Source organism: Trachurus japonicus, chromosome 19 (assembly GCF_045865225.1).
Source record: "Trachurus japonicus isolate A0001 chromosome 19, Traja_1.0".
Classification (NCBI taxonomy): Eukaryota; Metazoa; Chordata; class Actinopteri; order Carangiformes; family Carangidae; genus Trachurus; species Trachurus japonicus.
Genome location: NC_140925.1, coordinates 23614183 through 23628214, shown reverse-complemented (window position 1 = coordinate 23628214; position 14032 = coordinate 23614183). Strand labels below are relative to the sequence as shown.

At 45.2% G+C, this 14032-nt stretch overlaps 1 protein-coding gene across 1 annotated transcript; it reads left to right on the top strand.

The window, feature by feature from the left end:
* The first annotated feature begins 146 nt into the window (after positions 1-146).
* Positions 147-13952, top strand: LOC146968111 (ataxin-2-like protein). Its single transcript, XM_085761944.1, has 23 exons — positions 147-879; positions 1864-1903; positions 2370-2426; positions 2843-2914; positions 3109-3268; positions 3695-3816; positions 4103-4194; positions 5014-5262; positions 6005-6456; positions 7165-7251; positions 7346-7456; positions 7652-7732; positions 7864-7925; positions 8669-9027; positions 9142-9211; positions 9747-9878; positions 10195-10255; positions 10807-10985; positions 11099-11237; positions 11331-11440; positions 12937-13116; positions 13216-13387; positions 13480-13952. The coding sequence occupies exons 1-23, from the start codon at positions 755-757 to the stop codon at positions 13527-13529; spliced, it is 3162 nt and encodes a 1053-aa protein (XP_085618070.1). The 5' UTR covers positions 147-754; the 3' UTR covers positions 13530-13952.
* Positions 13953-14032: the final 80 nt, after the last annotated feature.

The following is a 14032-nucleotide window of genomic DNA, read 5'->3' as shown; positions in this document are numbered from 1 at the left end:
TCTGACATAATAAATAAGCATTAATCAAGTATCGATTCATTGTAGGCCACTCATAATTCCACGTACGCGCGCTCACTCGTGGGTTGCGCGCACGTCAACGCCCCCCCTCCCCCTCCCCTTCCGACCGGTTCCCACTCAGCCGCGGCGCGGATTGAGTCAAGTGAACCTACCGAGAGGTGGTGTTGACCGACCGCAGCAGGTTTTCAGTAAGAAACCTGAAAAAATATAACTTTCTAAGGCAACTGACAGCAACAGCGAAGACCTTAATTTTTAACAGAAGGGGTCAGCGGTGCCGAGGAGTGAAGGCGACGCGACAGAGAGAAGAAAGTAAATCCCGGAGGGAAAGCGCCCGAAGTGAGCTGGAGGATCAAAGCTACATGCTAACTTAGCCAAGCCGTTGCTAAATAATCACACGGAAACTCCAGTGTCATTTTTATTAGACGCTTGCTTTGCCATTCGCATTGTGGTTGTAAAGTAGGTAGTCTGGGGTGTAAATCTGTTAAGTTATATGCTACATTTATTTTTAAATAGCGAGGTGTTTTGCCTTTACATTTTAGGCCACAAGCGACTGATATTCACTTGGCGAGATTAGCTACAATAGCCGGTGTTATTGAGGTTACACCGGCTCCGCGCTCCTCAGGACAGGTGATACTGTTAACGATAGTTCACTGCTAAAGCAACTTTACAATCGGGGGGTATAAGTGTTTTATAAGTTAGCTCACACTTGGTACTCTCTAAAGCCTTGTGCTTCGCAATGCTGAAACAACAGCAGCAACCCGGCTCAGGCGGGAGAAAAGCGTCTAACGGAACCTCGGGCCCCGCCGGTATGTCCTCCCCAGTCAGCGGCATCAACAGCGGCAACAGGACACCGGCCGGGAGGTAAGCGAGCTGGGGGGCGGGGGGGACTTCCAGGACAGTCCGGGGATTGTCCTGTGACTGAGAGGCCTACCGGTTAAAGCGCTGTGTGTCAGTGGGCGTGTCCCAATAAATGGAGAGTCTCCCTAGACCAATCAGACTAGGGATTGTTTGATTGACACCGACTCTTAACCAATTGGATTGCTCAATTTGGACCTACGGTGAATTAATGAGGTGGGTCCAAGTTCGGTGAAAGCAATGGGCAGCAAATCAGCACAAAAGCGATACAAACTTCATCTGGCGTGTCAGTGCCAGATTGACGATTGAGAAAAAAAAGAAACACAGCAAACAAGTCTTTGTAGCAAAGAAAAGCCTGACATTGAAAACTTGTACTCAACATCGAAAGTATTAGCGGCCAGCACAAGGTCATATGTGGTCTAAATCTCTGGGGTGATGAGTGTGTGTTTACTGAACTCCTCCAGCTTCGTCTCTTTGTTTAATAACCGTGAATCTGGCCAGCACTGATACCATCCCATGTGTGCATTAGGGGTTGAATTTAATATTCAGATTGATTTGGATCAATTTCCAAAGTATGTGTGTGAAGATGAATATTTTCTTTCACATATGATTTCAACCCTTTGTTTTGGTTTTCCTTCTGAAAGGCTTAGTTATGGTGTAGCTTCCTCTTTTCCTCTCTTTCTTGTAGACAGAAAATGGCAGGTGGAAGCCTTGTACTAATAAATGACAACCTGACAGTGTGTGTAAAGTGACAATTCATAATAACAGAGGATCTAGCATGGACTGGAGATGCAGGTTTTCTATACAGGATAAAGATTGATTTGGAAACTTATCAGGCCTCTAACTGAACTTGTCACTTTATGTCTGTTTAGCCACATTTGTACACGTTGGATGTGGAATGTGACACTGCCTTGACAAGCTTTGAAAACAAGTTGTGTCCCTTTCGCTTTTAAGCTGACGAACGTGTTTTAACTGTGCTGTTTCACACAGGAATCGAACTTCTGCAAAGCCATCATTCCAGTCATCTCCTGTGAGTATCCTGACCCACATTTGTCCATCACCTGTCAGACTATATGTTTAAAGAATAATAAGTTAATTAGTTGAAGCTATGCATGCTTCTTCGGTGATTGTAATTCTACAGGTATCAATGGGTATTTAGGTTTACCCGGGTCACATATTATCACAGAAATAGTAAATAGTGTGTATGAACTATCAAGTCATACCTCTTTGAACAGAGAGTAAATGTAGGTTAAACTTATGTTCAGCGCAAAAGAAGTAGGTCTTCTGTATAAACCAGGCTTCAGGAAGTTTCTGTAATTCGCCTCCTTACTTTAGAGTTCCCTTATCCTCGTAATGGATTGGCTGATTTAATTAGTAGCTAACACATGTCACCATGACATTTATTCATCATCAAACCATGTTCTTTTCAAATAATTACACTTTTTATGTCATAAAACTCTGTCATGATGGATGCTTTTTGGTGTTTCCATCTGCAGGTTTTCGAGGGTGTGTACAACAATGCCAGAATGCTTCATTTCCTCACAGCTGTTGTGGTGAGTCATTTGGCTTCTTATTAATGTCTTTTTAGACCATGATGATGATTCTTGAAAGGTTAACGACATATATCAACCCCATTCATCAATAGTCAGAGATAAAATGTAACTGACGGTACTGACCTACTGCAAAGTTATCTTTTCTGTCATCATTTCCATGCATAACAAAACACAGAGGGTTGCTGGTTAAAATGTTTTGACTTTTAGGCTGGGGGAAAATGGAGTGTGTGTGTGTATAATATATATTACCTTCACTGAGAACACACAGACTGTTCATTATTTTGTGAATGGTACCTCCTGTGTGATCATGAGATACTATGTATGTATGATACAGTATATGTACAACTGTGGATGTTTTACTAAATTCAAACACGTTTTAGGTCAACTCCTGGTTAACAATGTTTCACCTCTTTCAGGGATCTACCTGTGACATAAGAGTGAAGAACGGCAGCGTATTTGAAGGCATATTCAAGACCCTAAGTTCTCGGGTAAGAGGCTCATCCTGACCTAAGCAAACATACAGGCTTCCTTCTACCAATTTAAGGAAGTACTGCAAATAATCCCGTCAGTATTTAACTCCTCAAGATAGATATATCGTATTTTCCTCAGTTGCTTAATTCCTGCTCTGTAAGTTCACACAGTCCTCAAATTCCCTCTGCCTTCCTTGATGCTTGGTTCTTAGTGTGAGTTGGCTGTGGACGCAGTACACAAACGCACCGAGGAGGAGGGACCGTCATCGGTTCCACCCAGGAGAGAGGAGATCACCGACACTATGATTTTCAGCCCCTCAGACTTGGTCACAATGATCTGCAGAGATGTCGACCTCAACTATGCCACCAGAGGTACAAACACACACGTGCTTGCAGTTTTAGTTGAGGTGCAAGACTCAGACACGGGCCTGAAATGTTCTTGTAGCAGAGACATATAGTTCCATTGAAAAATTAAATGAGAAGAGGGTTTAGTTGTAAAGTAAGCATTTAGGTTGTGTGCGAAACACACCCTGACCTAAAGTAAAAATGTTCTTAATGCTAATGTTTGACAGAGATAACTGTCTAGGTTGATCAGTTTGACAGTATGAAGGTGTATCTTGATTTGAGCGTAGAAAGTATGAACAAGCACTTAAATGTATTTGAAAAACAAAGAAACTGTAATATGATTTAATGTTTGGAATCAAAATCAAATGCAGGCCGCAGACATATTTTGTCCAAGGAGACATTTTTAGAGTGTTTCATCTTCTCCTGTCTAATATTGTGTATTTGACTTTCCAGACACCTTCACAGACACAGCCATCAGCTCCACCCGCGTCAACGGAGAACACAAGGAGAAGGTCCTGCAGAGATGGGAAGGAGGAGACAGCAATGGAGAAAGTTACGATCTGGAAAACGATGCAGTGAGTTGTTCTGTCTCTTATACACATAAACGCCAGTTAACAACTCACTGATGATGAAGGCCCATTAGAGATGGTACAATAATATAAAACCTGGATTGTTTACCATCAACACTCACAGCCTCTTGTTTAGCTCATTTTTCATCCCAACTAAATATTTTGAAACAAGTCAGCTATTAATCTGATATGCTATGAGAAATCCATCTTTTAAAAACACAGTTCTATTGATAAACTTTGTTTTCAAACTCACATTATTGTACAACTCCATCTACCCTGTTTTTCTCCTTAGTCCAACGGCTGGGACGCCAACGAGATGTTCCGATTCAATGAAGTAAAATATGGAGTCACATCAACATATGATGCCAGCCTCTCCATGTACACGTGAGTTGCCTTTTGTAGATTGTATAAATACTACATGAAATGTTAAAGAAAATGTTGTTTCTTTTGCTTTTGAATACAGGTTAGCGCTCATTTTCTTTGGTAATCAAACTGACGAGCATAGATTGTCCGATATACGAGCAGCTACTGTCTCTGCATAGCTTTCGTATTACATCAAGATGAAGATGCCTTGTGTAAGCACGAATCGAAAATGAAACTATGTTTTTCACTGTTATGCTCCGTCATCCAGTTGTGTCACTGGTGACTGGGATTTTACAGGTTTTCAGCATAACCAAATGTTGCGCCACTCCTGCTGATTTCACTACGGCTCAGACTAGAAAATGTGCACAGTAGAGAGAGCAGGCCTCCACCAAGGCCAATGTCAAACAGCACACACCAGACTGGGCTCTTCCCAGGGTCATTCCTCATCCCTCATCACGTTTAGTGCAAATCGGTTCAGTACTTTTTGTGTAATCCTGCTGACAAACAAACAAGCCAACAGACACGGGTGATTACATAACCTCCTTGGCAGAGGTAACCAAAGAGGAGGGACATTCACTTAATCAGATGATGTATCACTTGCAGTGGAAATCTGCAGGCCTGGCCCCTATTTCATTTCTAGCGCTCTGTTCCTCGGTTAATTAACGAGGAGGCTTCTCTGGGCAACACTTTAAACATCATCAGTTCCCTCTCCGTAGAGGGGAACGAGAACAATGTTTGAGTCAATTAGATCATCGCATTTGACAAGTTTATGGCCTCGGTTTTAAAGGTTTCTGTCCCTTCCTCTCATATTTTGTTCCTTTGTCCCACTTTTCCTCCCAGTGTGCCGCTGGAAAGAGGCAACTCTGAGAATTTCCGGCAAAGAGAGGCACGCGCCGCTCGCCTGGCCAGCGAGATCGAGTCTAGCCCCCAGTATCGCCATCGCGTCAACCTGGAAAACGACGAGGGCAAAAGCGAGGAAGACAAGTTCAGCGCCGTGGTGCGAGACGGCAACGACCGGGAGAGGGGCCGCGAAAGTCCTCGTGACAGAGACCGCGAAAGGGGCCGAGACAGCCCTGGAGCCAATAACAGGTGAGAGAGGACTCTTGTATAGTGAGATTGTGTTTCTCAATTTGCCAAAGATTGTAGTTTTCACTTTTTTTGTAAACTGGCAGCACTGATGTAAGGTGTGTGTTTTTTTTCTCCACCCTCCACTTTCCTCAAAGAGACTTGGAAGTTGCATGAGCGTTTGCACAAAAACTGACTGGATTGAACAATCTGGCCTTTATGTGTTCATGTAGAAGTGGATAGTTCTGACATTTGAGTTGTGGGAGCTGGTTTCCGAACATCAATGCGTTCACAAGCTCTGTGAAAAGCAAATATCAGACCTGTCAAAGAGTAAGAAGAAGTAAACAACAACTCTAGCACCAACCCTGAACACAACTCAAGATTTTTTTGTGAAATGCACAAAGGGACAGAGAGATGTGAATGTCTGCCGAGTGTTAAAGGCTGTAAAAATATAAGACTACATTTTATGGACTTCTGGGTTCAAAACTGTGTCAACAGGTGATGTTGACACAGTCCTGACCTGACTGGAGCTGCAGCTTAGTGCAGCACAGTTCAAGCAGACAAATGGAGGAAGATCATGTGATGTGATAAAAAGCTCTCTATCAGAAGAGCTACCAAATGGACTTTGAGGGGAGATTGTTTTGTCAACGGCTGTTTCCAAGCTCAAGAATGAGCCTCTGAAAATCAACTGGTTTCTTTATGTTTCTCAGTTTGAATGGAGTAGGTTTTTCTTACATCAGCTGTGTGTTGTGTCTCTTTCTTCCAGAGAGGGCAAATACATTCCATTACCTCAGCGTCAGAGAGAGTTGAACCGGGAGCGAGAGCGAGCCGAGAGGGGTCCTGGTGGACCTCCACCCCATAACCGTCTGAGCGGAGGTTACCGCTCCACCCCTCCATCCTCCTCGTCCCCCAGACCCTCGCTGCCCTCGGCCGCGGGGCCGCAGCCCGGCGTCTCCCCCTCAGAGAGGAGCAGTCCTCTGTCGGGCCGAGGCGGGGCCTACGCTCCCCACCACCCCCAGGGCAGTCCCAGCCCAGGCCCGGGGTCGGGCCCCGCCAGCCCGTACACACCCGCCTCTCCCGGTGGACCGGCACCCACGCAAACCTCCGCCTCCGCTGCCCCCTCCCCCGCCAGCCCCACTGCCCCACACGGACACACGGTCCCTCATTCCCACTCACTCCCACACTCGCTGTCTGACGCCGGAAGGCCTGTGAACGGAGGTGCGTACAGTCGAGTCAGAAAGTACCGTAACATTCGGTGTATAAGTCGCACTTTTTTTTCAACTAAAAAGTTGGGTGGGGGTTATACACTGGTGGGACCTATAGACTGAGGTAAATTTCAACCCCGTTTACACCGCGTTTTCAGTGATCAGATTGCAGTCAGATAGAGCTTGACCACATGAAAGTACAGTGATCCGATTGGTCTAACCAGCTCCGGAGGTGGTCATGGACGCGTTGTGACCGGTGTAAACGGTGATGTGTTCTGTACCCGCATACGACTACGTGGTCCACCATAGTCTCGCACAGAAATAATCTTATTGTTATGTTTTTTAACAGCATTTCACCCTCTCTCATCTCTGTCAGTCAGCCCCCCCTCCTGCTGGACTCTGTCTCTCTCTAACGTGCAGGCACACACACACGTGCGCTATATTGCACTAAATGTACAGTAGCCTATTCAAATTACCCCGCGATCTCTTTTTTCTTTTTTACAAGCGCTACAATGCAGCACAGAAACTTCACGTTGTAGCCTTGTGAAATAACTTAGTGTTTTTATTTAAAAATAGGCATAGAAAACCTTGTTTTCCCAGTTTGAGACCCCCAAAAATAAACTGTGACTTACATTCCGAATTTTACGGTAACTGTGCATGCTTCTCTGGTAGTTTACATGCCAAGAAAGTGTAATGAGATTTATTTGTGTGTGTTTTTCAGTCTCTGCCAGAACATCTCCTAAAGCCCAAAGACCTCCACAGTCGAGCAGGACGGCCCGTCCTCAAAACTCTCACACTCAGTCCACAGGTAACTGCAGTCGGCTTCTGTGACAGAATCTCCTGTCATTGATGAAACGTGCCCAGAACTTAACCTTGATCTTTTCTGCATCATGTCCTTCCAGCTACTCGCTCTCCTAAATCAGGCTCTTCCCAGGACCCGCCTTACCTAGACACATCTGTCTCCCTGCCTCCCGGGAAGACGTCTTGCCCTGCGCCTCTCTTCACCGTCGATGGTACGGTCTCACGTCTCGCCGTCTGATTTTAAACTCTCAACTTTAAAACAACAGCAAAGTCAAAATCATTTGTATCCCATGATGACATGAGCTTCAATGAGACGGTCACCTCGTAACATTGAGCGACCAGTACTGAAGGTGGAATCTAATGAAGCGCTACGACTAATTAGCTTGCCGTTTGTCTCATCATTACAGTGAATGAGATCCTCGGTGCAGCTGCAAAAGAGCGTTCAGCCGAGAGCCCAAGCAACACGGAGGAAAGCAAGAGCAGTAAAGGTACGTTTCAGATTGGTAATTGCTAAATATAGGAAAGGAATAATCAAACTTTCACCTGTGCCTAGTTGCATGTCCAGTGGGTTTGTAGTTTTCACATTTACATTAACCTTTGTCTCCTGTCTCCTCACCAGCTCCATCAGTGCAGCAAAGGTCACAGATTGAGGAGCTGCGGAAATTTGGCAAAGAGTTCAGGGTAAGAGTTCAGTTTCCTTTCAGTGAAGCGTGAAATTAGAAAATCTGTGACCAATCAAGAGGCCACATCCTGAGACATCCTTATTGCCTGACTTCCTCCTACCCCCCCCCAAAAAAAAAGATTACTTGCAAATTGTCCATTTGGTTGTGATTGTTATCACGTGACATTTTGAGTTCTGGTTGGTGTACACCACCTTTACTGGACGCTGTAGAGACCGGTTAGTACATTGGGCTCCTATAAATAATCACTTTTTATGCATCTAAAACATGGTTGTACCCTATATATTGTAGTTTTTGACTTTTTATTGTAGTACTGTGGTCAGTCCTTGGTTGAAAAGGTGAAATCTGGACATATTCACACTTGACGTTCTCTGATCTTTAAATTTTGTTTATTGTCATTGCATAGACATACAGCTACATTTCCTTTGGCAGTCTCTCTCCTGTAGCAGCAAAGAACATTTTAAAAAGTTTTTAAAAAACATAGTGCAAGGTGTCAATAAATAATTAAATATCACCATATTAAAACATGAACTACTGTACGTAATATACAGTAAAAGCAATATCAGGTTTTGCATTGATCTCATTGATTTCTCTGATCTTTGAGTGAATGGACACGTTCTAGCAGATTTTCTATTTGTATTGAGTGAGAGTTTTAGGGACTTTCCTTATGTTTTCCTGTCACCGTCATCCCACTTGACCACTCCGTCATTCCTCTGTATTAATGAACCTTTCTCCGTCTTCCAGCTCCAGCCAAGTGGAGGCAACTCCAGCTCTCCCAGCTCTCCAGCAGCAGCAACCCCTCCTGCCGTCAGCGAGGTCGCCCAGGCCGGCGCAGCCAACGCCTCGCCATCCGACGTTCACCCTGCCTCAGAATCCAAACCTCAGCCTCCAGCTCCCAGTCCCTCTCAGCCACAACCTCAGCCGTCACCAGCTCCCGCCGTGGACTCCGCCAAGGACACCACGGCTACACCTGGCGCCGCAACAACTGCCACCACAGTGCCCATTTCAGACAGGCAGTCGCCAGCCGCCCCGCAGCCAGCCAGGACACCGGGAAGCGAGGACGCCAGGTCTGAGACCATGGAGCGGACGGAGGGTGTGCCAGAGTGAGTTTCAAGATGAATTCCACATTGTACACTATTGATTATTTTGCTTATTTGTATCACCGTGGTTGTTAATTGTAAATGTTTATATATTTTTTCCTGTTTTATATCTTCTAGCCAAGTAAAGAAATCAACCTTGAACCCCAACGCTAAAGAGTTCAACCCTATTAAGGCGCCAATTCCTATGGTAAGCCAATCAGTTCCTATTGAAACATTGCTAACTTGCCTAAAGCCAGTGTAGTATGGAGAGTACTTAAATGAGATGGTGTTGAAGTTGGTTTGAAACCCACATTTTGTGCACAAGCCTAAAAAAAAGTTACTGCAAATTAAAATGTTCTACAACCTTTCAAATGAAAGCCATGACCTGGTGTCCTCTGAAAGTCATACTGAGGATAGGACACAATTATAGAGGCACCACCATGGTAGAAATATATATTTTTTGCATGGAAGTGCATTTAGTCCATAGTGCAGATTAAAACAATGTCTTTCTGTCCCCATGAGACGGTGCATTTCAAAAACGTTCATTCATTCGCATTCTCACTGTGAAATCTTCAATCAAAAGTGTGTTTTAAAAAATCCTGTATCTTCGTCAAAATTGCAGTATATTGTCTACAACATATTATTTTGTTTACCCTGATACTGGCACTACTGCCGTACTTGTACTGCTGTAGTTAGCTTAGTTACATACAGATGTCTTTACCTCCGACTCTGTTATTGTGCAGGCGAAGCCCAACACTGCTCCCACTCCACCTCGGCCGACTCCTCCCAGCCCGGTGGTCCTTCACCCAGGTGGACAGGGGCCGCTCTACACTACTCCCTACCTCTCCTACGTCTCGCAGATTCATCCTGTGCAGGTACATGAACATAAACACTTCAACCTGGGCAAAGACGTTCATGCCGTTTGTAAATGACTTGTACTCGTGTGGCTTTTCTTTTGACATATTTTGTACAAAGTCTTAAGTCATTAACAAACGGGAGTTCTACTGAACACAGAAAAAATATCTCTAATTTGAAGGGTTTTATTTTTTGGCTTTGTTTTGAAAATGATAGAAATGATGATGTGATTATTAGAATTACTTCCATGAATTTTCTTTGCAACAAATATCCCTTTAGCTTTATTTTCTTCTTTTTTTTTGTCATGTTGACCGCTTGATCATTTCTGGTTTTCAGCAACCGATGTACCAGTACACCATGTCTACAGTCAACCAGGGAAAATACCCCAGGACCAAAGGTAAATGCAGTGTTTTCCCTCACCACTCCTTATTACCGTACTTCCCGGACTATAGAGCACCTGAGTATAAGCCGCACCAGCAAAATTTTAAAAGAAAATGCATATATAGGCCACACTTGAATATAAGCCGCAGGTGTTCATGTGACAGTAGGGAACTGTGCAAGTCCGCTCGCGTTTCCGCTGTTTTGGTTACGCTCCTCTCACCCATGTGCATTTGTTTACAACGAAGTCGGCGAAAAATCAATAAATGGAGGACCAGATAATGTTACATGACATACTATGTTATGGCGTGTGTGTTTGTGTACGGGTTACGGAGCGTGTTTGTGTTGCGGTGTGCAGAGACGAGAGTTGGGACACCGGGGCGGGGAAGTAGCGGCTTATAGTCCAGAAAGTACGGTGTATAGGTTTTATTTAGTCATTTCTGCAGTGTCACCTCTATGGAATTGACCATGACTATTGACTATCTGATTGCTCCAGCTTGCTCAGTGTAGTGATGTCTTAAATCTTAATCGTAAATGTTTTCACTCTTACTTCTTCTTTGCCTCTACCAGGCTCAGTAGTGGCGCCGCGCTCTGACCACGGCACGTCAGCGCCCCCCATGCTGCCAACTGCAGCCTCAGCAGCCGGAGCCCCACTGGTGGCGTCCTACCCTCAGTCCTACCTTCAGTACAACCCACAGCAGTACGGCCAGCAGCAGGTCATCCAGGCTATGAGCCCCTACCCCGGACAGGTAGGACCTCTAACCTCCAACTACTTTGTATAGGTTTGAAAAGTTTGCATTAGCATTAGATCATTTGTAAAACATATTACATATGATCTGTTCCTCTCTTCTCTCCCTTCCAGACAATGTACTCCATGCTGCAGAGCCCCAGGATGATTGGCCAAGGCGGCGGCCCCCATCCACAAGCCCTGGGACCCCCAGGAGGCCCCCAGTTTGCTAATCAGGGAGATGGACCCCAAGGTCCGCAGCAAGGCATCTATGGTAAGGCTTACAGTCACAAAGTTGAAATATATTCAGCGGTGTCCATTTTGTTTAAAAACATCACAGTCACAGTCTGGTCTGTTTCTCCTGCAGCTCCACAGTCCTTCTCTCACCACTCGGGCCAAGTGCATCAGCCTCAGCCCTCCAGCACCCCCACAGGGAACCAGCCCCCTCCCCAGCATGCTGCCCCCAGCCCTGGACAGGTGAGGGTGAGGCTCCCCCATCAGGACTTGGGGCATTTCTACACTGCTTGGCTTACGTCCCATTTCAGGGACAGGATCTCCACAAAATCTGCATATTCAGACAAGATGCATCGTAACGGATAGAAGAACTGGGCACATTTTATAATCATCAGCTGTGCTTCATGAGAAGTTACATGTTGTCTAGTTTGCCACTGGTGACAATGTCTGCAATGTTGCACTTGGTTCACAGTTTTATGAAACCTCTGTCAGGTGCTAAAACACAACCACATCTGGACAGTTCAGCCCGACCCTGGCATCCTCAGAGGGATTGCTTTGTGGGATCGAGCTCTGATGATGCATCTATTGTGATTAGGGATGTCATGATTACTTGTTTTCACAATTAATCGCGGTATTACACGCCACAATTAATTAATCGTAAAGATTCCTAAATACCGTCACTTTCCAAAAAGGATTGTCAGAACCATATTGGCAGATGTGCGCCAAAATAAAGGTAAACGCACAGATACTGGTCCATTTATCTAACTTTTTTTTTTTTTTTTTTTTTAAGTATATTTTTTGGCTTTTCATGCCTTTATTTGATAGGACAGTTGAGAGTGTGACAGGAAATGGGAGGCAGAGATGGGGGGAATGACATGCAGGATAGGGCCGTCCGACGCGGGACTCGAACCGGGGCCGCCTGCAGCGAGGACTATAGCCTCAACACATGGGGCGGGTGCTCTACCAACTGAGCTAAACTCCGCCCCCCATTTATCTAACTTAACATTGAATTGGTAGGAGTTTTAAATGTTAGCGTGTCATTGGAATTGTAAAAAAAATCTTAAAATAAATGTAAACATTTGGTATAGATGACAATTAATGACTTAAATATTCAAACACTTTCCCCGGGGGATTAAAAACTAGTCCTATATTTAAGGGACAACGAGGAGTTTTGGAAAAGCGAAGCGTTTTCACACTACATTTATGAGCCTCTGCGCACACCGTAAAATTCTTTGACCGGCGCAAGACGGACTCATGTTTTCATTCATCGATAATTAAAGTCAGAGGTTCAAAGACGTTCAGTTACCGTCGTAGTTCCGACCATTTACGGCCATTCAGGTGCGTTATTCTCATTAAGGAAATGCTGGTCGGCTCGACCAGCATTTCCGCCACCACTAATAATAACAAAATAACGATAGAGACAGAACGATATATTTATCGAAAATGGGCCCATTAACAAGTGTGGGTAGCGGAGATTCATCCACATTAACGTGAGACTTTTTTATAACCGAATAGAAACTCCTCGTTGTCCCTTTAAGAGATTAGTAATGTGATTATATTTTGACTATATTGATTTTACACATTCATAGTGTTGTGAAATTTATTGATGCATAATAATATGATAATGTGATTATTTCTCTGACAATAATCGTACAAAGACAATATAATCGTGACATCCCTAATTGTGATTTATTCCCAGTGTCTTGATGTGTTTTTGACGCTGTGCTCTCTCCCGTCAGAACGCCCAGTCGGGCCCACAGCCACAGTCCTTGTACCACTCAGGTCCCCTGTCAGCACCCACCCCCCCCAACATGCCGCCGGGCCACACGTCTCCACAGGGCTCTTACCCCATTCAGGGCTACAGCATCCACAGCCACCAGGGAATCCCACAGACGTACCCGCTGGGACAGATAGCACAGGTACGGCTCCACACTGCTGCCGTGGTTACTGTTCCCTTCACCTATTATCGCAGCTGTTGAAGATGTTTGTGAAACAAAACACAAACTTGTTGCTTTCAGGCCCACGTACAAGGAGCCATGTCGGGCCCCCACCACTCGGGAAGCCACGGTCAGCCCCAGTTAGTGATGTTGCAGCCCCCGCCTCAGCAGGGCCCCGGCTCGGTGCCCCAGCACCCCCAGCATGGACCTCAGCAAGGAGCACATCAGCACTTCTACATCGGACATCCACAAGGTGAGACGTGAACAGATCAAATAAAGCTGGTTTTGTCTTTCTTTAAAGAATAGGATTTACAATGTCCTTGTTTGTTTGTTTCCCCACCACAGCGATGCAGGTACAAACGCACCCTGGTTCCTTCCATCCGCCTGGAAACTAAACATACCCCCCCCCCCCCCAAAAAAAAACAACAACCTTGCACCACCCTCCTAAACTGCCCCGTGGAAGGAGCCCGAGCATCCCCACTTCCTGCTGGATGTGAGGCCCAGACTGAACGTGACTCAAGAAAAAAAACAACAAAAAAAAGAAAGAAAGTAGACAGGATCGCACAGAGGAGAGAAGAGGACGAACGTCTCACAGCACCTTATTCTTCTGCTGTATTGTTCTTCATCAGTGTAAAACTTGGAGTCGGCTCCAGACAAGGAGGACTTTTTCTTTTCTTTTTTTTTTTTACTACTAATGATGAAGGTGGCAGACTACAGCAGCAGCAGCATCCGACCCCTGCTGCCATCCTGCTCTTCTTTCCAACTTCTTCACTTTTCAGACACGGTGCACCTCGCTGGGCGGACCAGTCGGAGTGGGGGGGTGCAGCAGACACTTCCAGCAATGTGTTTTCAGCCTTGTGGGGTTTTGTAAGTACCATGATCCAAAAACACAGACTGT